The 22,586-nt window shown below is 34.0% G+C and overlaps 2 protein-coding genes across 4 annotated transcripts; both read left to right on the top strand.

The window, feature by feature from the left end:
- Nucleotides 1–3,395: 3,395 nt before the first annotated feature.
- LOC133303633 (protein TIC 20, chloroplastic) lies at nucleotides 3,396–5,155 on the top strand. 2 transcript variants are annotated; one of them, XM_061503565.1, is made up of 3 exons: nucleotides 3,396–3,532; nucleotides 3,850–4,012; nucleotides 4,373–5,155. In XM_061503565.1, the coding sequence occupies exons 2-3, from the start codon at nucleotides 3,862–3,864 to the stop codon at nucleotides 5,008–5,010; spliced, it is 789 nt and encodes a 262-aa protein (XP_061359549.1). In that variant the 5' UTR covers nucleotides 3,396–3,532; nucleotides 3,850–3,861; the 3' UTR covers nucleotides 5,011–5,155. The 2 variants fall into 2 exon arrangements, with proteins under 2 accessions (XP_061359549.1, XP_061359550.1); XM_061503566.1 differs by having other exon boundaries at nucleotides 3,403–3,600.
- A 2,774-nt stretch (nucleotides 5,156–7,929) lies between these two features.
- On the top strand, nucleotides 7,930–20,804 carry LOC133303631 (coatomer subunit beta'-2). 2 transcript variants are annotated; one of them, XM_061503561.1, is made up of 26 exons: nucleotides 7,930–8,070; nucleotides 8,339–8,359; nucleotides 8,537–8,598; nucleotides 8,893–8,947; nucleotides 11,354–11,390; nucleotides 11,512–11,837; nucleotides 11,942–12,073; nucleotides 12,182–12,330; nucleotides 12,799–12,867; nucleotides 13,773–13,923; nucleotides 14,019–14,084; nucleotides 14,611–14,799; nucleotides 15,171–15,311; nucleotides 15,396–15,470; nucleotides 15,620–15,796; nucleotides 15,964–16,055; nucleotides 16,142–16,258; nucleotides 16,690–16,804; nucleotides 16,949–17,020; nucleotides 17,835–18,031; nucleotides 18,118–18,211; nucleotides 18,404–18,510; nucleotides 18,632–18,764; nucleotides 18,892–19,081; nucleotides 19,841–19,906; nucleotides 20,481–20,804. In XM_061503561.1, the coding sequence occupies exons 1-25, from the start codon at nucleotides 8,068–8,070 to the stop codon at nucleotides 19,858–19,860; spliced, it is 2,790 nt and encodes a 929-aa protein (XP_061359545.1). In that variant the 5' UTR covers nucleotides 7,930–8,067; the 3' UTR covers nucleotides 19,861–19,906; nucleotides 20,481–20,804. The 2 variants fall into 2 exon arrangements, with proteins under 2 accessions (XP_061359545.1, XP_061359547.1); XM_061503563.1 differs by lacking the exons at nucleotides 19,841–19,906; nucleotides 20,481–20,804 and having other exon boundaries at nucleotides 18,931–19,812.
- Nucleotides 20,805–22,586: the final 1,782 nt, after the last annotated feature.

Here is a 22,586-nt window from a genome sequence, read left to right as displayed (position 1 = left end):
TTGGTGCAGAATCAGAGTCAAAAGTTTCTCCAACCTCAACTGTGAATCCTGTTCTCACGTTAATATAACATGCACCACTAACATTTGTAAGGCAAGATAGATATTTTGACTTTGGTGGAACACTAGTAGATTCTGTTTCTTCCGTTTACCCAATTCAAAAACTGAAGGAAAAAAGAAACAGACTTGTAGACGCGGCGAGAGGGAGTAGTAGTGTTTGATTGCTGCAGGGAAAATGGATTATAGAAGATAAGGAAAAAGTGTTATACAAGATTTATAAGGTATCAACATTCGATGGATCAGAAAATTTGCCAATTCAAAAGGAACAAAATGGTGGACCATATGCATAACCTTTCTCTTTAGACCCATTTTGAAAGGTTCTCTGCTTACTCTAAAATAAAAATAAAAATAAAGATTAGATGGGAACTCATGGCCTGCCATCAATGACAGCTAAACTTAGAGATAGCTATTTGTTATTGTAGGTCAGCGTTGAGGTCTTAATTCGTACACGTCAACCCCCTATATTATTTAGCTGAAAGGAATTTGGTTCTTCCTTTACAAGATCTAACATAGAATTCTCCAATGCCATTCTTTCTATAGCACTGAAATGAAAATTTAATTAAAGGATCTCTCATGTGTTGGAGCAATAATGGAATAAATCTTTTTAGTTGATGTGATATTTTTTATTCACGTGTCACAAAATAAATGACAATTCGACTAAATTTCCAATGCATCAGCTGCACTAAAGATTTATTCGCATTAAGAAGGCTACCTCAAAAAGCAAAAAAATTATAAACAATGATTCCCATCTAACAAAATGTGCAGAGCTATTGCTAACAATACAAAACATTTTCTATCATAACCAAATGGTGGTAGTTCAGTTGGCGCATGAGAGATAAGCAGGTGGGGGTGAGAACATGTGTTCGAATCTCCCCAGTATCACTTTTGGGAGGGATTTAAAGCCTTAATCCTGAACTCGCCCTGAATCGAATTAGTTGCGAAGCAATAAGCCGATTAAAATATTTTCAAAAAAAAAAAAACATTTTCTAACATAAAGAATGGTCACTTCGCATACCGAATAGCATAGCCAACAAATTTAATGGCAGTTTCTTTGGACTTTTTTTATTTTTTAATATTTCGAAAAAGTTGGAGAGGGTCCTCTCCCTATTCAATTAAATCTATGTAGGGAATTCCGTAAGTGGAACCTTAAGTGTGATTATTGAATTAATTAATCATTAAAAAAATGTTTTAGCTGTTAAATATCTTGGTGGACTGGTATATGAATCGATCATTAACGGTATCAATTCAAACTTTGCTGCGGAATTTTCCTTTTAGAACAGGTAAAGAAAGGACAAAATGACAAAAGAAGGGTTCAATAGTATTGCTCTGCACACTGCAGCCTAATCAATTCCAACTTCCAAGTTAGTTTCTTCTTATATAAGCAATACACTAGGCATTAGGAAGAGCCCGTGCTAGTGCTAAGATTTTATATACATAACAAGAAGATTGGTTGATTAGAAGTATTGGCTAGGAAACTGGTTGTGATATTTTAGTGCTTCATGCTCTAAGGGAAGAACGGGAAGGGACACAGAGGAAGCTCAGAGAAAATTTGGCAAGTGGAGCAGTTTATTCTTGGAATATACCTTATGGCTTTAATACATCTGAATTTCTTCTTTAGTAGTTTCCAAGTTATAATGATTGATTCAATTTCAGTTTTCCTAAAACCAGTGGCTGCTTCTCTCTATTATTATTATTTTATTTTATTTTTAAATGTGGTATATGACAGTGTAAGGAAGTGATGATAAAATAAAAAGCAAGCGAAATGACATCAACTACATTGCCACAATATGCAGCTTAATTGGTAAATTGAACTCTTTTTGGCCGTATTTTATTACTCAACTAATCCAATTCGAATAAGATAAAATTTTATGGGAGATAAAATTCTCTTTATTTCCAAGAATTTAAAGGTGAGACCACACGTTAATTTAGAACAAACCCTTATCAATTGATTCACGTGTTTGGTAGTGAGCTTCATATTACTTGAATTAAAGATTTTGGTCATCTTTCTTTTTTAAGTTTAGACTTTAGGCGACTATGTCCCCAAAACATTTTAAAAATTCTTAACGTCACATGTAATTCCTTTAACTTGACCATTCATTAAAGAAAATTAAACTTGTTAAATTGCTGTTGGCCAAAACTAAGCTAGTGTTCAAGAGTTAAATTTTTGTATAAGCTTAATCAACACATGAATGTGATTTATTAAGCTCGAGTTTTAAATCCCGAGCACAACAACTCTCTTGACAAGACAAACATAATCCTGTCTTAGAAAATGCAATTATGTCTTATCGAGAAAACAAAGTTGAATGATAATGAAGAAAGTGGTATAGCCTATGAAACTAAACTTTTTGTATTAAGCGATGCATATGAATGAAAAGTGTTTAATGTAAAAATAATAATAAAAATCACATAGGTGACGAATATAACAAAGGTAGTTTTTTAGAAGTTGACCTTGTAAGCGGAAGGAGACACCTTACACGCCTTAGAAGCTCTCTAATCCTCTGCTGGAGATAATAGAACATCAAATATTTTTCTTGACATCCAATCCTGGGTTCGTAAAGAGTGGGAGGTTTATGGTCAACTAATCTTAGAGACGCCAACAAATGTATAAGAATTATAAGAATTAATGAATTAATGAATCGAATCAACATTCGAAAGAGAGGGATTCCAAAGACTGTATAAGTACGAGACTGCACAATTGGGGATAACTTATAAGAATTAATTAGTACTATTTATACTAATAAAAAATGCATTTACTTTTCAGTAGCCCGAAACGAAAGAACTCCATAGGGAAGTTGTTTTCTCAGGAAGTGTGCGAGTGAGGAAAAAACACACTGAAAAGTCTTAGTATGTGAGGATAATCATTCATTCTCGAAGCGGCCGGACGTTACAGAATAGATATTCTCATAATAAAATTTTACATGATTTGATTATGTGGAATTTCTATGTCTATCTTTCTCTTCATATGCATTGAACTGATATAAGTTATATTAGTTTTTATTATTATAAAACGACATCGTTTTGGATTCATTAGAGATAATTTTATCTCGAATCAATGGTGAAACATTAAACCCATTTAATTAACCAGAGTTGTTATGTTAATACTTGAGTATAATGATTCCATGGAAATCCTTAAAAAAAATTAGTGGACATCATAACTTATAACCCAACAAGCTAACTATCGAGATAGATTTTAAAATTCTCCTGCTTTTGTGTCGTATAGTTTGTTTTCTCTGGGCTTAGGCCCAAAAAATTGTCCCGAACCCGACCCGTCATATGAAGACTAGCCCGATTCAGACACATAAGGTTTTATTTTATCTTTTTCTTCTCTATGAAATGATGGACAGACAGATAAACCTAAACATGAACTCCACAGCGTAAGGTTTCGAATTCCATCAAACGTTGGAGCCACGATTTAGGACTACAAGCTCTGCTGCTCTGGCACTCAGAGAGGGAACAGGTTTTTACCCTGATTGAGGTATCTATGTCTTTACCTGATTCCCCCCCTCTCTCTCTCTCTCAACATTGGATCCTCACTTTGTTTTGGTTAGTAGTTACTGTAAAATCTCATTGTTGAACAATTGTTACAGTGCTATTTGGGTCTTTAGATTGTTGTTTGTCATGAACACAACGAAAAAGAAAAACCAGCAGTGATATGATTATAATGTTGCATACCTTTAAACTTTTATTCTTATTTTTATTTTTGTTTATGTAGTAGTCATCTTCCACTAGTTTATCTTTAATTTCCCTTGGTGCTTGTTATTATTGTTATTTATTATGTTGTTCTTCAACCAGAGTTGAACAACCATGATTCTAAATGGTTGCATCGTATCCCAAGGGCGTGCTCCTGTGAACATTTGGCCATGCAACGCTTCTCAGGTGGCTGCTAAGGTTGCTCTCTCAAACATCCGGAGTTCTTGGGGATGCAGTTTGCAATGTAAATCCTGGTCGCCAAGAGGTACATCTCTTTCACTTCTTTCATCAATTAAAATAGAATAATTATGGTGTAATTTATTGAGCTTATGGCTTATGAGAATGAGACTACTATTAATTTCCCTCCTCTGCAAATTGCAAAAATGTCATTTAAGAACAATAGAGATAAGTAAATCCCCCTTTATGGTGTTTAGTGAAAAATTGCCTAAATGGCCCTGGTGTAATATATTATTAAATGTGATACTTTTAAGTAATATGAATATTATGTTTAGAAATTTGTTAGTCAGGCCTCACTTTAGTCTACCCAATCTTTGCAATAAGTATCTTTGACATTGATAATTTTATTTTCTAATTGTTTATAAACCTTTTTTTTTTATTATTACAGGAATGACATTCTCAAACATGTCCGCTGCATCAAGCCTACTTTTAAGTGGGGGTCAAAATCTTATATTTCGTACAATCCCTGTGTTACCCAGGTTGCGCAGGTCTTATATGGCCCCTCGAGCTTCGAAGGATGTCCCATCCAGCTTCCGTTATCCCCCAATGATGAAAAAACCAAGATGGTGGTGGAGAACGTTAGCATGCATCCCTTACCTCATGCCTCTCCATGAGACATGGATGTATGCTGAGACAGCATATAATCTTCACCCATTTTTCGAAATCTTTGAATTCTATACATACCCTTTTCTTATGGCAATTGGGAGGCTTCCTAGCTGGTTCCTCATGGCATACTTTTTTGTTGCGTATCTTGGAATTGTGAGGAAAAAAGAATGGCCTCATTTCTTCAGGTTTCATGTTGTGATGGGAATGTTATTGGAGATTGCCCTGCAGGTTATAGGGACTGTGAGCCGTTGGATGCCACTATCACTCTACTGGGGTAAACTGGGAATGCATTTCTGGACTGCTGTAGCATTTGGTTATCTTTTTACTGTCTTGGAGTGCATAAGGTGTGCTCTTGTGGGTATGTATGCTGATGTCCCTTTTGTCTGTGACGCAGCATATATCCAAATACCATATGATTAAGGAGGAAGATGTAAGGAAGTTTACCTTTACTTGTCTTTTACTTTTTGTTGTATCAGAGTTTTTGTTGAACAGAACTGAAGAATGAGTAATCTGTTTGAGATTTCCCTTACGTACATTTTGTGTATTTGGATTGAGTTTATCTGTATTCTCAGGGTTCAATCTCTCTGTCTCTCTCTTTGACATTCCCTTCTATCAATTCCTAATATTTTGTTACAAATGCGCATTACCTTTTCATAGTCTTTATGTAGAGATGGAAATATTAAACATATCCATGAACTTGTTTATTCCACAAAATTACTGAGAAATCTGAAATTGATAGGAGGCAAACTAGAGATTATTTACCCTTGGTGTGATTCAGGTATTGATCAGTCTTAGTTACTTTTTGAAGTATCATTTTACTTGCTTATGGTTTATCTTCTTACACTTGCTTTTAGAATAACGGGAAAGTAGTAGGAGTGTTATGAATGGGAAGGGGGGCAATTTATACAGATTTTTGGTTGGGAAATACCAACAGACCTTATTCCTTTCATGCACATCATGTTTTTCGCCAACATATTATATAATGCACTATCAATTTCTTGCTTGGATGGGAGATTGTTTCGATTTATCATTTTGTTCTTTGTGGTCGCAAAAGAGTCTTCCAATTCAATTGGTGAATACATTGAGCTGATACTCTCTGGGTTCCACTTTTTTTTGTTCTCTCTGCCAGGCCCATTTTGAGGTCCAGCTTGTTAAAACAAAAGTTGGACTCCACATTTTCGTTTTTTCTCAATGCAATTGTATCTCTTTTATTTTTTGCTTTTTACACAATAGCGTCTCTTTTCAATTGCGTCATTTAATATGCATTTGTATTTATTTTTTATAATTGGTTTTCACAACTCTTTCATCGTTAGGTTTTATCTTGTACAATAAGCAAAGAGCTATTAAACAACCCGCATATGTCATATATGGCAATTGCCATACAAACATGACAATCAATTCCCCAAGAATAAAACATGCAGGTAAGGGATGTTACACATGATAACTATGATGTTTTTGTAGAAGATCGAGCGTGCATTTAAACGGGGTTGTCAAATAGGGCATAAAATGTGAAATAAGTAAATAAAATTGAACTAAATTTTTTTTGATTTGATTGTAACACGATTAAATTTGGTTTGGAATATTATTTATTTTTAAAAAAATTCAAGTTTACTTTTTGTTATTTTATTACAAATATTTGTTTAATCTAAGTAATAGTAAATTTTTAAGATTTAATGTAAATAAATTCAAGTTTTTTTAATATTAGTTAATTAAAAAATTATTTGAATTTTTTTTAATTTTAATAATATAAATATGGAATAGTAGATTAACTCATATAATAAATAACTTGCATAAGGTCAGGTAGGAATAATTTCTCAACCTGAATTGTATTAAGTCATGCAGGTTGATTCTCATTGCTCATAACTCATAAGAGGCTTCAATAGAATGGGGGGAGATAGATTTGGGACTCTTAAATTTGAGTGACTTGATATTATATTTTATAATTATAGAAAACATTGTACGAAATTAGAATAACACATTAAACAAAGGGAAATAATACTCTCATGCCACATGAGATACTCCCATTTTCCTACACAAATTCGTTTTCCGTGCCAATTAATTTTTCTTTTCTTTTTTAATATAAAATATGGGACCCACATTTAACTTCTCCCTACTTTTTTTCTCTCCTACAATCCTACAACATAAGAAAAGTTAAACCCTTAAACAAATGTATAACATTAGAGATAAAAAATGATAATAAACTCAGAAAATTTAGAAACTGAATTCCAAATTTAATCAAACGATTTAAAATAGTTATCAACTACCACATAATACAAAATAAGATATCTTACATTCAAAGATTAATTTAACTAATTTATTTAACCCTTTTTTTTGGGTAAGTAGGTATTTGGATTTAATTCCAGCTGGAAATTGGGGGAAAGGGATTCGGCTGAAGCTCATGGGCAAGTTATTTAGCTAATTACTACAGAGAATTATGTAATTTAATTAATTTTTAAAAAAAAAAATTATTTTTTTTTTTTTGTGCGCATTACATGAGAATTGAATACACACCACTACACTACAAGCACCTAATATACACCCCACACCACTAGGCTAATCCTAGTGAATTATTATTATTATTATTTTAATTAACAATGTATAATGCGAGGCCTAAGGAAGCCACCGTGGCAAGCACGTCAGTGCAACCCTTAATCCGCATAGGACGCAACAGTGATCAAAATAGTATTGTTCATCAAGATTTTTATTCAAATGTCACGTAAATAGTATTATTTCTCAATATATCATGTGAGCAAATTTGTTCGGCACTGTAGCGAACTCAGTTTGTTAACGTGTCACTTTTTTGTGAATACCAAATTCACTGCCTTACTTAACGAACTTGGTTGCAAGTTCAAATGGAGATTAAAAATTGAGAACAAACACAAATAGCAAAGGGAAAAATATTTATCTTTTTAAATGACACAATTTATATCATTTCACTCTCACAAAGAGGTGAGACTCACATCCTTATATTTTTTTTATTCACTCTCTCTTCCTTTACCTATCTCTTTCTCTCATTTAAAATAACATAATTTTACATTCTTTAAAATGATACACATTTTTTCCAATAGCAAATTGCAACCAAGTTTACTATCTTAGTAGCAAATTTGGTGTTAACCAGAAGAAATGTGACAAATCAATAAACTGAGTTCGTTACACTGTTCAATAAATTTGCCCATATGACATATTAGAAAATAACACTCTTATTTACGTGACATTTACATAAAAAAACTTGGTGAAGAGTGAGTACACTGTCCCTCTTTCTTAGTGGCATTCTCGTAAATCCGTGCCTTAACTGCAAAGCACCCTCTCTTTCTTCCCTCATCCAGCGTCAGATTTCACTCTGCTCTTCTAACCTCGTCGCATTCCCTCTCTCTCTCTCTCTCTCTTTGAGCTCTTCTTTTGGGCTCTTCGAATTCGGCTCCTGATCTCCAACGAGTTCTCTCGATCAAAGCTAGTTAGTTCCTTCAATCTGCGGAAATGGTGAGCTTTCTCTTCGATCTCTTCTTCCGCAAACGCTTCACCGTTGTTCACAACCTTAGATCTGGAGCGAACTCGCTTCGATTTGATGTTTTCTCATTAAGCTATCTACTATTCGAATTTCAATCCCTTGTGTATATGTAACTTGAAATGCGAGCCTCCTAATTTTGCTTTGTTAGTTCACGCGATTTTCAGTTCCTATGGGATCTATTGTGGAATTGTGCATTGACTCGTTTTTGTTTGTTTCTTTATTTGTTGCTTGCCTTTGCAGCCTCTCAGACTCGAAATCAAGGTACTGTTGTTTTGCCTTTTGATTCGTGGTTTATTTGTGTTTGGTTGCTGAGAAATGTTTGATTAGCTTGTCAGCGAGTATTTCTGTGAATTAGATTTCTCAGCTACCATGCGCAGTGCAGGTGTTTAGCTTTCTGACATCTTAAACTGACGTGTGTTGTTGTAAATATTTGATCAGCGAAAGCTTGCGCAAAGATCAGAAAGAGTAAAATCCGTGGATCTACATCCAACAGAACCATGGTAGTGCCTTGTCCTTGGCTATGTTGTGTGATTTTGTCTCTGGAACTATTTTATGATGTGAAGCTAATTTCAAAACCGGCTTTCTAATTTGTTGCTCATTACGAGTATCTGCAATTGATTCCATCATTTGGTATCTCTCAAGCGTGGCATCTATAAATATAGTTTGTGAGCGTTTTGTTAGTAGTGGTTGTGTTTGTTATGTGGGAATACTGTTGACTTTATTTTTATGATGGTGAATAGTTGATACATAGATGTTTTGCTTAATTGTGTGATGTGTTGTCATCATTAACGCAGGATTCTAGCCAGTTTGTACTCTGGAACTGTCTGTATCTGGAACTACCAATCTCAGGTATGTCAATTTTTATAATTGAGATGCTGTATATTATTATAAGTGACCAAATTGAGAAACGTAATGGTGGATTCCTATCTGTTGGCACTTGAGTCAGACACGGGTGTTTGTTGATTGATCTCCAAACAAAATACCTTTTGCATGGTGCCTATATATAATGAGCTGCTGATTCACGAATGAAGGGGGCAATAACCTTTTTATTATGGCTTCCTTCAAATTTAAAGCAGCCACATATTCTCTTTCTTTTATTAAAAATTTTTTAGTGTATACCTTACATATATTACTCGAAATCATTGTTCAAAATGTTGGTGTTCCACTAAAATCTTATGATTTATATAGCTTTACATATATCTCAAGCTAGGAGATATATTTAGCTTTTTCTTCATTATAAATTTTTTCCCCCTTCGTTGTAAAGAAATATTGGTCCTCTAAATTGTGATGATATGTGGAATTACTTTCAATGAATGAGGTTAGGAATGTTTGATCGAGCGCTTACCACCAGGCCAAAAGTTATTGTTGTTAGTCAGGGCGTAGTTCTTTCTATTTACTCTTAGCAGCCCAAGCGTCATGGTTCGATCTGACTCCAACCCACATCGGGCCTTACCAAATCAGGATGTTGGCCTCACCAACAATCCCCACGCCCCAACACCTGTCTTCTGCAAAGTGTCATTCTGAGGAATCTAATCAATGACCTCGGTTCTTATGCAATTGTTGGATCAAGCGCTTACCACTAAACCTAAAGCTATAGCTGCTAGTCAGGATGTAGTTCTTTCTACTTACCCTTACCAGCTCAAGCGCCATAAATCAATCTGATTTCGACCTACACCGGGTCTTGGCAAAACAGGATGTTGGCTTCGCTAACGAGGAAGACTTTGGCTCAATACATGCAGTAAGTTTTGAACAGGATCAGCAGACAAATTTCTAGTAACTGTATAGTCAGCCTATATGCATGCCATTTTAAAGGAAACCAAAAGTGAATAGAAGGCTCTTTTAGCAATCTTTTATATTGAAGACGGGTTGGAAATTACTGTAGCATTTGTACTTCGAAGTAGATTGAGACTGGGTAATTGTGTTAAATTATACTGGGAAAGCGTGATTAATAAATGCCCAATAGCATTAACACAAGCGACACCAAGTTCCTTTGTGACATGTTTGATCCTAGGATCAAATCTCAACCTCGCCGATTTACCAATTATTTAGTCGCTGCAAAATGACAAATACCTACTCAAAATGTTGAAGAAAGATTAGTAGCCACTCCTCTTTGACAGAAATTGATAGACTTAATATTTGGGCAGAGTATTTTAGATGAAATTCCATCCTTTTGAATATTCTGGATGTCCTCACGCTTGTTAGTTTGAGACACATTTTCATAGTTTGATGAAGTGTGTGCATTTGTAGATTTAGTATCAGCATTGGCTGTGGGATTTCCCCCCTTCTTGTGTACTCAAAAGAATATGTGCTTTCTTCTTGTATTTTTCTGGTTCTTGTGCATTCTGCCTGTGGTATTTTGCTGGTTCTATTAATATGGAGTGAGTCATGTTCTTCTTGCTTTTTCTAGCTTCATGGTCTCTATGTATATCCTAAACTAGTTGGGATTGGTGGTCAATGAACCCAAATGAAAAATGATTGAGGGAAAAGAAAGGGAAAAATAAATAAATAAATAAAAATTCAAAATTCAAAAATTAAAAACTAGAAATAAAAAAAAGGAGAACACAAAAAAATAAAAAAAACATGAAGTGAAAATAAATATATATAAGAGAGAAAAATGAAGAAAAGGAAAAATTAAATAGTAAAAATAAAAATTGATAAATAAAAGGGAAAATTAAATTAGATAGCAAAATAATTAAGTAAATAAAAAAAGAAGATGAAAAATATAGGGAAAAAGAACAAGACAAGGATTGTCTGGAATATAGGAAGAAAAACGAGACTATCCCTCAACAGTCCTAATAGTTTTTTCCCAATCCGTCCTAAGAACACCATTTGTCAATTTAATTCTCACTTCATTAAGTCTTGTTTTACTACATTCTTCCAAGTAAGTTTCAGCCGACCATATCCTCTTTTGGTGTCAATCTCTTGGTAACAAATTTCTATTCTCACGGGAGCATCTAGGGATCTTCGCATTATATGCCTAAATTATCTCAATCTATGTTCTCTCATCTTTTCAGCCACGGTACTACTCCTCTCTCATCTTAACTTTTTAACCACCGTCTCAATATAAATAGTTGTTTTCTTTTACATATAGACTGTGATGCATTCTATATAGATTGGAATTAAAAGACGACAGCCTCTAACTCTCTTGTTTCTATATTTAAAATTTCACTAACTTTTCTTCAAATGGATATTCATTATTTGTTTCTATGAGATTTGCTTGTTCAATTAACTTTAATATCGTTAATTCTATTTCAGACCATGGCCAAGTCTTTTGAGGTTACTGAGTTACCAGGTACATGAACTTTTATCTGTCTGCTTGTTTCATTGTTTATCTGTCTCTTATTCATTTACATGAAGTGATTTTCTTTCTTTGCATACTTCATGGGTCTCATATAAACAGCATGATTTTGCAGTTAGGTCAGCCAAGTTTATTGCACGCAAACAGTGGGTTGTTGCTGGAGCGGATGATATGTTTATTCGTGTATATAATTACAACACAATGGATAAAGTTAAAGTATTTGAGGCACATACAGATTACATTAGGTGTGTGGCAGTTCATCCTACACTTCCTTATGTGCTGTCATCATCTGATGATATGCTGATAAAGCTATGGGATTGGGAAAAGGGCTGGGTCTGTACCCAGATATTTGAGGGACATTCTCATTATGTCATGCAAGTGACATTTAATCCTAAAGACACAAACACCTTTGCCAGTGCATCTCTTGATCGCACCATAAAGGTATATATGTCTTCTTTTGCCAGTTATTTCCTGCTTTTTCTTTGCTTATTTCTATGTACCTATGATATAATGTAATGCACTAATGCTGTTTTCTTCCCTTGCAGATTTGGAATCTTGGCTCTCCTGACCCCAATTTTACATTGGATGCCCACCAGAAAGGAGTGAATTGTGTTGATTACTTTACAGGTGGTGACAAACCTTATCTAATTACTGGTTCTGATGATTACACTGCCAAGGTATGCTTTCTATTTTTTGTATTCTTAATTCTTCATCTTCCCTTTAATTTGTTTGCCTATATGTATATATGGATAGGAATTATCATACCAATAAATACTATGAAACAGGTATGGGATTATCAGACTAAAAGTTGTGTCCAGACTCTAGAAGGTCACACACACAATGTATCTGCTGTATGCTTTCATCCTGAACTTCCTATAATCATTACTGGCTCTGAGGATGGTACAGTGCGCATTTGGCATTCAACAACTTATAGGTAATTTGATTCTGTTCACATAAATCGGAATACTGAGTTGTGAGATTTATCTTTTTCTTATTCTTGGCTCATTATTCTTGCTTTTTTGTTCTGTTGGCATCACGCTCTTGTAGGAACTTGTATAATTTGACTTTGTTTGATTTTCTTAGAGGATGAGACCTTACACGAGTGTTTCTTTATGTTTTTCAAAAATTATGATGCTGTACATTTGTTGATTATTCACCTGTCCTTTGATGACTATGATGTCTAAATTTGATGTTCACCTGAGAATTGAGATGGGGCAGAAACTGTGACTAGTGGACTGGATAGTGTTGTCTAATTCTTCTATTTATATATATATATATATATATATATATATATTTATGTTACACTTTTCTAAGATTTTACTAAAATCAGTTTGAAGTATATATGAGTTATGGATATTTTCTGGTCATTTTAAAATTTTATGGTTGTTTAATCGGCTTGCAGGCTTGAGAACACATTGAACTATGGTCTTGAAAGAGTTTGGGCTGTTGGATACCTGAAGGGTTCACGTCGGTGAGTATTTGTTTTTGGATTAAATCTTTGCAAGTAATTCTGAGTCTAATCTTACTTGTAAATAGCCCCGCTTTAGCACGCTATAGCGGAGTTGCGTTGCGGTGCAGCAGCCGACCGCCACAGACCGCGCCGCTACGGTCAGGTGAAGTGTAGCGGATGTAGCAGCCGCTATTGCGGTTGAATCGCGGCACTATTGCGCCGCTACAGTAGTTTCTACAAAAGTGTTCTGGTTGTAGAAGGAAGAGATTTACAACTTAGATACAAGTTAAAGTGAAGATGAAGATTTGGATGTTCATGATTTTAATTATGATTAGTTCCTTAATTCTTTGATTTTGACAATTCACTTAAGTGGCGGTTTGAATTTTGACTAATTTTGCTACTTTATTTTGTTGTGTTACATTATTTGAGACATTAATTCCTTTAATTTTCTTATGATTTGAATTTTAATATTTGAAATCAATTATTTTTGAGTTTGAGATCCTTCAAATTTATTTTTTATGTCACATTTTCATATTTTAAGTTTTATGTTTGTGGAGTACAATTTAGTGTATCACTTAGGTACACTTTGCACAGTAGCGTCGTAGCGCTACCCGCTATAGCAATATGGAGGGTCAGCCGCTACGCGCTGCTATCCGAGATTAATAAGTATGAGTCTAATACGTCTTAGGTCCTTGACTCTTGTTGAGTGGGACAATAGTGTCAGGTCTTGCCTTAATGATGAAGTATTCTTATCTGATTAGATTACTGATTAGAAAACTCTTTATTTTCTCCTTATGTATCATTGATCTTGTTTGCTTTAATCTCTCATAGATGCGGAATCTCCTTTACTTTTTTCTTTTCTTGAAATATCAGTGTCTCTCTTTTCGATCCTCCTTCATGGACTAAATTAACATCTTTCTTCTCAGGGTTGTGATTGGCTATGATGAAGGTACTATTATGGTCAAACTTGGTCGAGAAGAACCAGTAGCCAGCATGGACAACAGTGGGAAAATCATTTGGGCTAAGCATAATGAAATTCAGACTGCCAATATAAGGAGTGTAGGAGCAGATATGGAAGTATGGGCTCACTTTACCCTTTTTTGCTGTATAATATGCGAGCAAGAACTGAAAACTTGTTTTCCTTTAGTGACACAAGTACTTTTTTTTTTTAGATTGCTGATGGAGAAAGGTTACCATTGGGTGTTAAGGAGTTGGGTACCTGTGATCTCTACCCACAAGTGAGTCAGCATCCTTCTTAATATCATGTTGCATTCTTTTGCATTACTTCCCTATTTTATGCTCATATTACGCAACCCTAGATGGATTTTATTAAACATTATGTTTGCATTATTTATCAAATCATATTCATCCTCTGACTTCTTTATTGTTGTGGTTTGTGCTACATATTTACATTTTTGTTGAAAGTATTTGTATTGTATGCTAAAAACTTGTTATTGTTTTATAGGATTGAATTGGTCATCCCCATGGCCATTCTCCTCTAGATCTTGTGCATGTAATTTGGATATAGAAGAGTATTTGTTTTAATAAAAATAGGTTTGGTAACGTTAGACATTGAATTCACAAGTAAATGACAAGAGCTATTAGTATTTAGGAACTATTCTTTTGTAGTCTTCAATCCATATTCAAAGAAATGAGCTTTAAAACAATAATCTGTCCTTTGGGTTCAATTATCAACACTAGTGATTTGTTTATTCATGTATGTCGACTGGTGACTGACTTGTGATTTGCCTTTTTTATATTCAGAGTTTAAGGCACAATCCAAATGGGAGGTTTGTTGTTGTTTGTGGAGATGGTGAGTATATTATATACACTGCTTTGGCATGGAGAAATAGATCATTTGGTTCAGCACTGGAATTCGTTTGGTCTTCGGATGGAGAGTATGCTGTGAGAGAAAGTACATCGAAGATTAAAATTTTCAGCAAAACCTTCCAGGTTTGTACTTCATTTTGAATTACTTATTTTATACTTTGTCTGAAGATGAAAGTGATGGTGACAACCAACAAATTCTTAATATTTCTTTAAAGGGCGAGCAAACTGGGCTAAAGTGCCATTACTTTACTGTTTATGACAAGGAACATGTAATAAAAACTATGTTGGCAATTAATTTTCCTCTAGAAAATTTTGTCTGACAAGCAACTGGGGAATGTGTTTCCTATGCCTGCCAATTATAAGACATTTTTTTTTTTAATATTGCTTGACTTGGTTATCAAAAGCAAAATTCTCTCATTGTTTTAGCTGTCTGCTAAATGAAATAAGTTTTCTCTAGGGAATTTTTATTGGAGTCTGAATTTTGTGTATTTCAGGAAAAAAAGAGTATAAGACCGACTTTTTCAGCTGAACGAATATTTGGTGGTACCGTATTGGCAATATGCTCAAATGATTTTATCTGCTTTTATGATTGGGCTGAATGCAGGTTGATTCGTCGCATTGATGTTAATGTGAAAGTAAGTGCTTTCATGAAGTGATATCTAGTTTTCTGCATTTTTTCCTTCCTATTCCTTGTTAATTTTGTTATTTTTCTGTGTCAGAACCTCTACTGGGCTGATAGTGGTGATCTAGTGGCGATTGCAAGTGATACATCATTCTACATCCTGAAGTACAATGTGAGGATTAGGATTAACTTGATCATTTTCTTACAGTTATTGACTTGCTCTGAAGTGCATTATTTTCCCCCCAAGATTTTGGTTAAATGAATATTTGGTGGTTTACTGGTGAAGCTCTGCAAATGTTTTAACTTCCACCACTGTTGCAGCGTGATGTTGTTGCATCATATTTAGATAGTGGACGACCTGGAGATGAGCAAGGTGTTGAAGATGCCTTTGAGCTCCTGCACGAAATGAGTGAACGTGTCAGGACTGGGGTTTGGGTTGGGGATTGTTTTATCTACAACAATTCCTCTTGGAGGCTTAATTACTGTGTTGGTGGTGAGGTATTAACTCTTTTCCCTTTTAGGTTCAAAAGAACTGCATATTTATTTATTGAACTCTTTGTAATCATCTTCTCTCTGTCTTCATGAATTTCTTCTTTTGTTGAAAAATATTTATTGAACTACAAGGATCATAAGAAGTCTCTTGATGCATAACATTATGAATTTAGGTAACTACAATGTTTCATTTGGACCGTCCGATGTACTTGTTGGGATATCTTGCCAGCCAAAGTAGGGTCTATTTGATAGACAAAGAGTTCAAGTAAGTCGACTATTAGTTTGCGTTGTTCAAAATCTCTCAATGCAGTTATCTTAATTTTTTTTCTTTTTCTTGATTGTTTTTCTCAGTGTTATGGGATACACGCTGCTTTTAAGCTTGATCGAGTACAAGACTCTTGTGATGCGTGGTGATTTGGAGAGGGCCAATGAAGTTCTACCATCAATTCCTAAAGAGCATCATAACAGGTAGACTTTTGTTTACTTTGTATCAGAATGATTTTTCATTTCATTATTTAGAAATTATCATGCACAACATGCCCTTGTCTGATCCCTTGAGTAAAAATGCCAACCTACTGAGAAATGAAAGTGGATCTTTTGTGGCTGACCAGAGAATCTTTTGACCCTCTTAAGTTGTTTGTTTGCTTATTAATGGCATTTTGCTTCTTGCTCATTTTGATATGTTATTTTGGAATCTATCCAGTCTTCTTGCTTGTTCATTCTTTATCATTGCTTGGCATGGTTTAATGATATTAAGATATAACTTGTATTAGTATATAGTACATGTTCATTTGCCTGCCTCCTTGATTTAGAATTGTTTTCTGTCAGCATATGTTGTTTACTGGTGTTTGGATGTCATATGCATCCTAATTGCAACTATGCACTTGTTTTTATGGTAGTGTGGCTCGATTCCTGGAATCAAGAGGGATGATAGAGGATGCTCTTGAAGTTGCTACTGATCCTGATTACAGGTTCGATCTAGCCATACAACTTGGAAGATTAGAGGTTGCAAAGGTAAGTTCGTAAGTTCCAGCAAGGAGATATCACTTGACATATAAAATTTCATAACTTGGGTTTCTAATTTTCTTAATTTCTCGTTTGAATAAGTTTAATTTTTCAGTTTTTATCGTGAGTAATATTCATTCTCTCTTTCTGCAGGATATTGCCACAGAAGTGCAGAGTGAGTCTAAATGGAAGCAGTTGGGAGAATTAGCTATGTCTACTGGAAAGGTGTTTTTATCCTTTAAATGATTCTCCATTTTTTGTTATTTCTGTAAACAATAGGCTGTATTACATTCGGAAGTATCCATGTCCAAATCATGATGTGCTGCTGAATATGACCATGCATAAGAGAATTAAGAGGTTTTAATTACTGCCAAACTAAGATAGTTTTGTTAAATATTTGTTCTGTTTAGAAGTTGTGTTCAGATGCTTTGGGCTATGTTTGGATGGATGGAGTGGAGTGGTGTGGTAAAAGGGACAAAACATTGTTCGGGAGATTTTCAAGTAATAGCATGGAATGGTTAAGGAGGGAACCTAAGCCACCCCTTACCACTCAAAATCATAAATTTTCATAACCTCCGATCTGGGGGTTTGGAATGGAATACTAATCTCTTTTATTTTTAAATGGTCATTGACAATACCCTCGGTATTCTTTTGTTGCAACCATTTGATTAAAAAGATAGGATTGGAAGATAAATTTGTAATATGCGCCACTCCATTAGTCACCATTGTTACTTCCAAACAATAACAATGGTGAGGAGCTGCCTTACATTGCTTCATTAAAACTTCCAAACAGTAGAGTAGTATTCTTTTACCTTTCTACTCAATTCCATTCCAAACCTGTCCATTATGAATCACTGCACTTCATCCCCATCGAAACTCCCTAGCATATTTTTTAGTTCTAGATGCTGATTCTAGTGCATGATTAGGATGTTGAATATTTATTTTATTCTTTTCACGATCAGCAATGATTCTGGTGGCTGTTGATTGTTGATGGGTATTATTGTTCCAGTGCAGCTCACTGTATTATCTATTCTTGCAGTTAGAAATGGCTGAGGACTGTTTGAAACATGCAATGGATTTGAGTGGATTGTTGCTGCTATATTCTTCTTTAGGAGATGCTGAAGGAATATCAAAACTTGCAAATCTTGCTAAAGAGCAAGGAAAGAACAATGTCGCATTCCTTTGCTTATTTATGTTGGGTAAACTTGAAGACTGCCTTCAACTGTTGGTAGAAAGGTAATCTTCTACAGTTGTACTCTTTTCATTTATGATATTACTGGCACAAAGTGGGGGGAGATGTAACTGAGTTATGCTTTTGGCAGCAATCGGATTCCAGAGGCTGCTTTAATGGCTCGATCTTATCTCCCAAGCAAGGTCTCAGAGATAGTGGCGATTTGGAGAAAAGATCTCAGTAAGGTAATTTCTTATTCAGCTATATATTATTATATTATTTAATTATGATGGAACTGCCTGACATTTATGTTGTCCACATGATGTCATGGGTAGGAACTTCTCATTCCATTCCCTTGTCCTGGGATTCTCATCATGTTTACAGATGACATGTGGATTAAAATTTAAATTCTTATATTTATTTGTTAATATGCACAGGTTAATCCAAAAGCTGCTGAATCATTGGCTGATCCCGAGGAGTATCCTAATTTATTTGAAGATTGGCAAGTTGCACTTGCTGTTGAATCTAAGGCTGCAGAAACAAGGTCAGTGGGGAAATGCATACTCTCTCACATGTATCTTGAAACTTTATTGTGTATTAGTGTTTTTGTAGTGAACATCTCCAATAAATGTTTTTTAATAACTTTTTATTTTATTTTATTTTAGGGGTGTTTACCCTCCTGCGGAGGAGTATGTCAACCATGCTGATAAATCACACGTCACCCTTGTTGAAGCTTTCAGAAACATGCAGATCGAAGAAGGAGAACAGCCTCTTGAGAATGGAGACTCTAATCATGAGGTGTACTAAATATAGGGCTAACACCAAACAGAAGTTATCAACGTTAAACAGTGTTGTGTTTTTTGGCTGCTACATAAACAATAATCCAATAATCCATTACCCCAGTTATTGTTAGTGGTGATGTTAGACTGTTGCTTTATGTTGTTTTTATGTCCTTTTGTCACAGTTGACCGAACAAAATGGAGAAGAGGACTATACTGAGCAACACGAGGAACAGAATGGAGAAGAAGGAAGCCAAGAGGAGGCAGTTGTAGTGGATGCCGATTCTTCAGATGGTGCAGTCCTCGTTAATGGTAGCGAGGCTGACGAAGAGTATGGTACGAATAATGAAGGAGCCCCGTCAGCCTAAAAGCAATTGGTTGGGGCGGTGTGAAAATCGAAATTTTGTCTCTGGTGATTAATTGTTTCTGAAGTGCCATTTCTAACTCGCTTTTTGACACCTAGCTGTTTTGACCATAACTACTACTACCACCTGAGTCCTACCAATTCTAGTTTTATTTTTTAGTGTATCATATACTTTACTACAACTAGGCTGTATATTTGGGATTTAGATAGGAAATTATAAAATACGTCCGTTGTTAGTAGTAAATCATTGACCAAATCTCACAATTCTCATGACCTATTTTCCATAATTTTGTACGGCGATTTGGCTTGGGATTTTTTTAACATTTTACTGCTTGAGCAATCTTGTGGGTATAATTAATGCTAAATGTTTCCGGTATACTCTTTCTGTTGGGTAAATGATGTTAAGATCACAATGAATTATGGGTTATATCTTATTTTCGATCTCGTTAAAGCTTCCGGAGTGGCTACTGATCTTTTTTTTATTGCATGCTAGCGGTCTTAAAATTAAAATGTGGTAATACCTGGCTTTTTGTACTCATCCTCGATAAACCTTTGTTGTATTTTTTATATAATTTATTGCTACTTTGCAAACTTCTATCACGTAATTGTCTAGTTTTGCCATATTATTTACCTCAATTATGAATATATCGTCCATAATCTATTTTCCATTTAAAATTTAGTCTGATTAGTTGGTTCTTCGTCCTCACTTAAATATTGTACTTTGTTGACAGTGCTTGCACCACATACCTAGGTCCCACCATGACAGTCGGTTCCAGCTCCTGGGATATTTATCTGAGGTCAGGATAGAACTAATGTCTTGCAATGGGTTTACCATACTGCCCTTGCATTTGTTTTGAATATGAAAATCAGTTGCTGACTGTTTTTTTTTGTTTTTATATTTATAAACTTTTTGTTTACAAACTTTTACGAATTACATTATGTTTGACCGTCTTGATTGAAGTCTAACCAATCATACTTAGTATAGTTTGTAAATTTGTAAGAATTTTTTTTTGTAAATATAACTCTCCTTTTTTTACTAATATAAAAGCATCATTAATATGTTTTCCTCTAGCAAAAGGAAGTCCTAACATGTAATCAAATAACTTTTTGCGGTTGCTAATGTAAGCACATGATTTTTTTTTGGTAGAAAGTAAATGATTGCATTACGATGAGGAGATGGACATTTATTTGGTTTGATAAACCACTTCTCTCCTGCATTTTATTTGGTTGCTTGCCCGGATAAATAGTGTTGTTTATAAAAGACCGGGTCGCTGATTTTGTGTAATCTGCATATATCTGCATTGCACAATTTTGGATGTATAAGCGTGACATTTTTTCAGGTGATATCATTTTTTTTAATGTAAAATGCAGGTTTCCTCAAGGGAAAATGAGAAGCGGTTCTATGGATCGGTTGTTTCTATGCCCTGGTTTTGTGGTCTTGTCGTTTGCTGCTGCTGAATTTTGTGATTTTGCACGTGGTATAACAATATTCTTTATGGTCAATTAGTTACAATTTACTTGAGTCTATAGTTCTTTTTTTTAGGCTCTTATGGTAGAAGAGTTGAACTATAGATGAATGCCCGTTCAAATTTTATAGAGTATTTTTTTGTCTTTATCTTTTTTTTCCCTCTTTTAAATCCTATATATTTCCTTGGATTGTAAACATGGATGATTAACAGAGAAAATAATGATTCTTCCCCCTTTTTTAAAGGCCTTAAGAGCAAAGAAGCTACAAAGTAATCAATTTAGGATTTTAGACTCACATTACAAGATAAGCAACGCACGAATAAGAGTGCATCTGCGGCTGGCTAGGAAGTTCGCGCGCTTATTCGCCTCACGTTAAATTCTTCCCCAATATTGCTTCTGTTTACAAAGGGTTTTATAATAATAATAATAATAATAAAGTAGTCTAATTTTTTTCTTGTTAGATGTGATAATGCTTTTTAAGTGGAAAGTATGAGTGTGAAAGTCTTATATTTTTAAGTGTAATAATTTTTTTCTTGTTAAACTTTTTCTGTTAAATCATTTTAACACTTGTCTGGTGTAGGTGATTGGTTTCGGCAAAGTATCCACAAAACAAAGTGGGTACATTAAGCAAAAACTAAATCAATGTGAGTAAGAATTAAAATGCTTAAACTTTATGCCATATCCATTGAATAATATCAAATGTCAGTTTAAAATGAATGTTCGTTATATACTATTATCCAGAACTAAGGAAAAAAGAATTGGTTGGTTCTCGGACCGTTTAGAACAAAGTAGTTCGAGATTTGAATTGATTCTATATAAAATGGTTTGATTCTTAAAATGGTTTGAAAGAAATATGATTATTTTGATACCGTTTGATTCGGTTTACGATCCGATTCTCTTACTTTTCTTGGGTTTGATGTTGTGAGTGATAAAGAAAAATGAGAGAGAAGAGAAGAGAAGAGAAGAGCAAGAACTTTCTTTCCCAATTTTTATAAAAATTGCTCTTGCAAGTCTAATAACATAAATAAAGTGCTAAGAATATGAAAATTGATTGTGGGTTTGTAACTTAAATAAATATAATTTAATTTCCGAAATTCTTTCTCTTTATAATTTTTGAAAAATTCTTATTGGGCACAGTCTACATATTTTAATGGAAATTATTTTTTTATGTTGCCGGAAAAGAAAAATTTTCCTGCAAAAAATTAAATAAATATGTACTACGGGTAGTATATAGTTACAATATTAAAGTTATTTTTTTCTCTCCTCAGACTTTATCGGTTGACGTAACGGAGAGAAAAAATAATAATTTTATCATTATAACCATGTACTACCCATAATATATAATTATAATGAGTTGTTGTATATAACTTTTTTGCAGCAACATAAGAAAAATGGAGTTCATATTTTAATAGAGATATAATTATATCATATTGGTGGTATAAGTTACAAATCTCATTTTCATCTAACGGCTGACGTGACTAATAAATAATAATTGTTAAATGTAAATATGATCAACCGTTAATATTCAATATGATATTTATTATTTTTACACGGATATAAATTAAGTTTTTGTTAAATCAATTTTTTGCTTGAGCTTTTTTAAAATTACTCGTGCATGTCTTATAACATACTTAAATGCAAAGAATGTGAAAATTATTTGTGTGTTTATAAGTTAAATAAATATATTTTAATTCACTAAATCCTTACTCTTTATAACTTTTGAAAAAAAAAATATCAGGCTGAATCAATATAATTTTAATTAGTTATTATTACTATTTTATTATTCTTTATATTGATTTTAATTATTGAAATCTGGAGTGTCAAATTACATTAACTTGTTATTAAATTTAAGGATCTTATGATCACGTAAAAATTAGTAGTTGAAATTTAAGATATATAAAAAAGGATAGGTTATTCTACTTATCTATTTGTTTATCACTTTAAAAGATCACTAGATTAAAATCTTAATTAACATTTATCTTTCTTTCTCCTCTTTAGATTATGATCTAA

This window comes from Gastrolobium bilobum, unplaced genomic scaffold (assembly GCF_033153095.1).
Source record: "Gastrolobium bilobum isolate Gb01-03AN ecotype WA unplaced genomic scaffold, APGP_CSIRO_Gbil_v1 utg2313, whole genome shotgun sequence".
Lineage (NCBI taxonomy): Eukaryota > Viridiplantae > Streptophyta > Magnoliopsida > Fabales > Fabaceae > Gastrolobium > Gastrolobium bilobum.
This window is presented reverse-complemented; position numbering and strand designations above follow the sequence as displayed.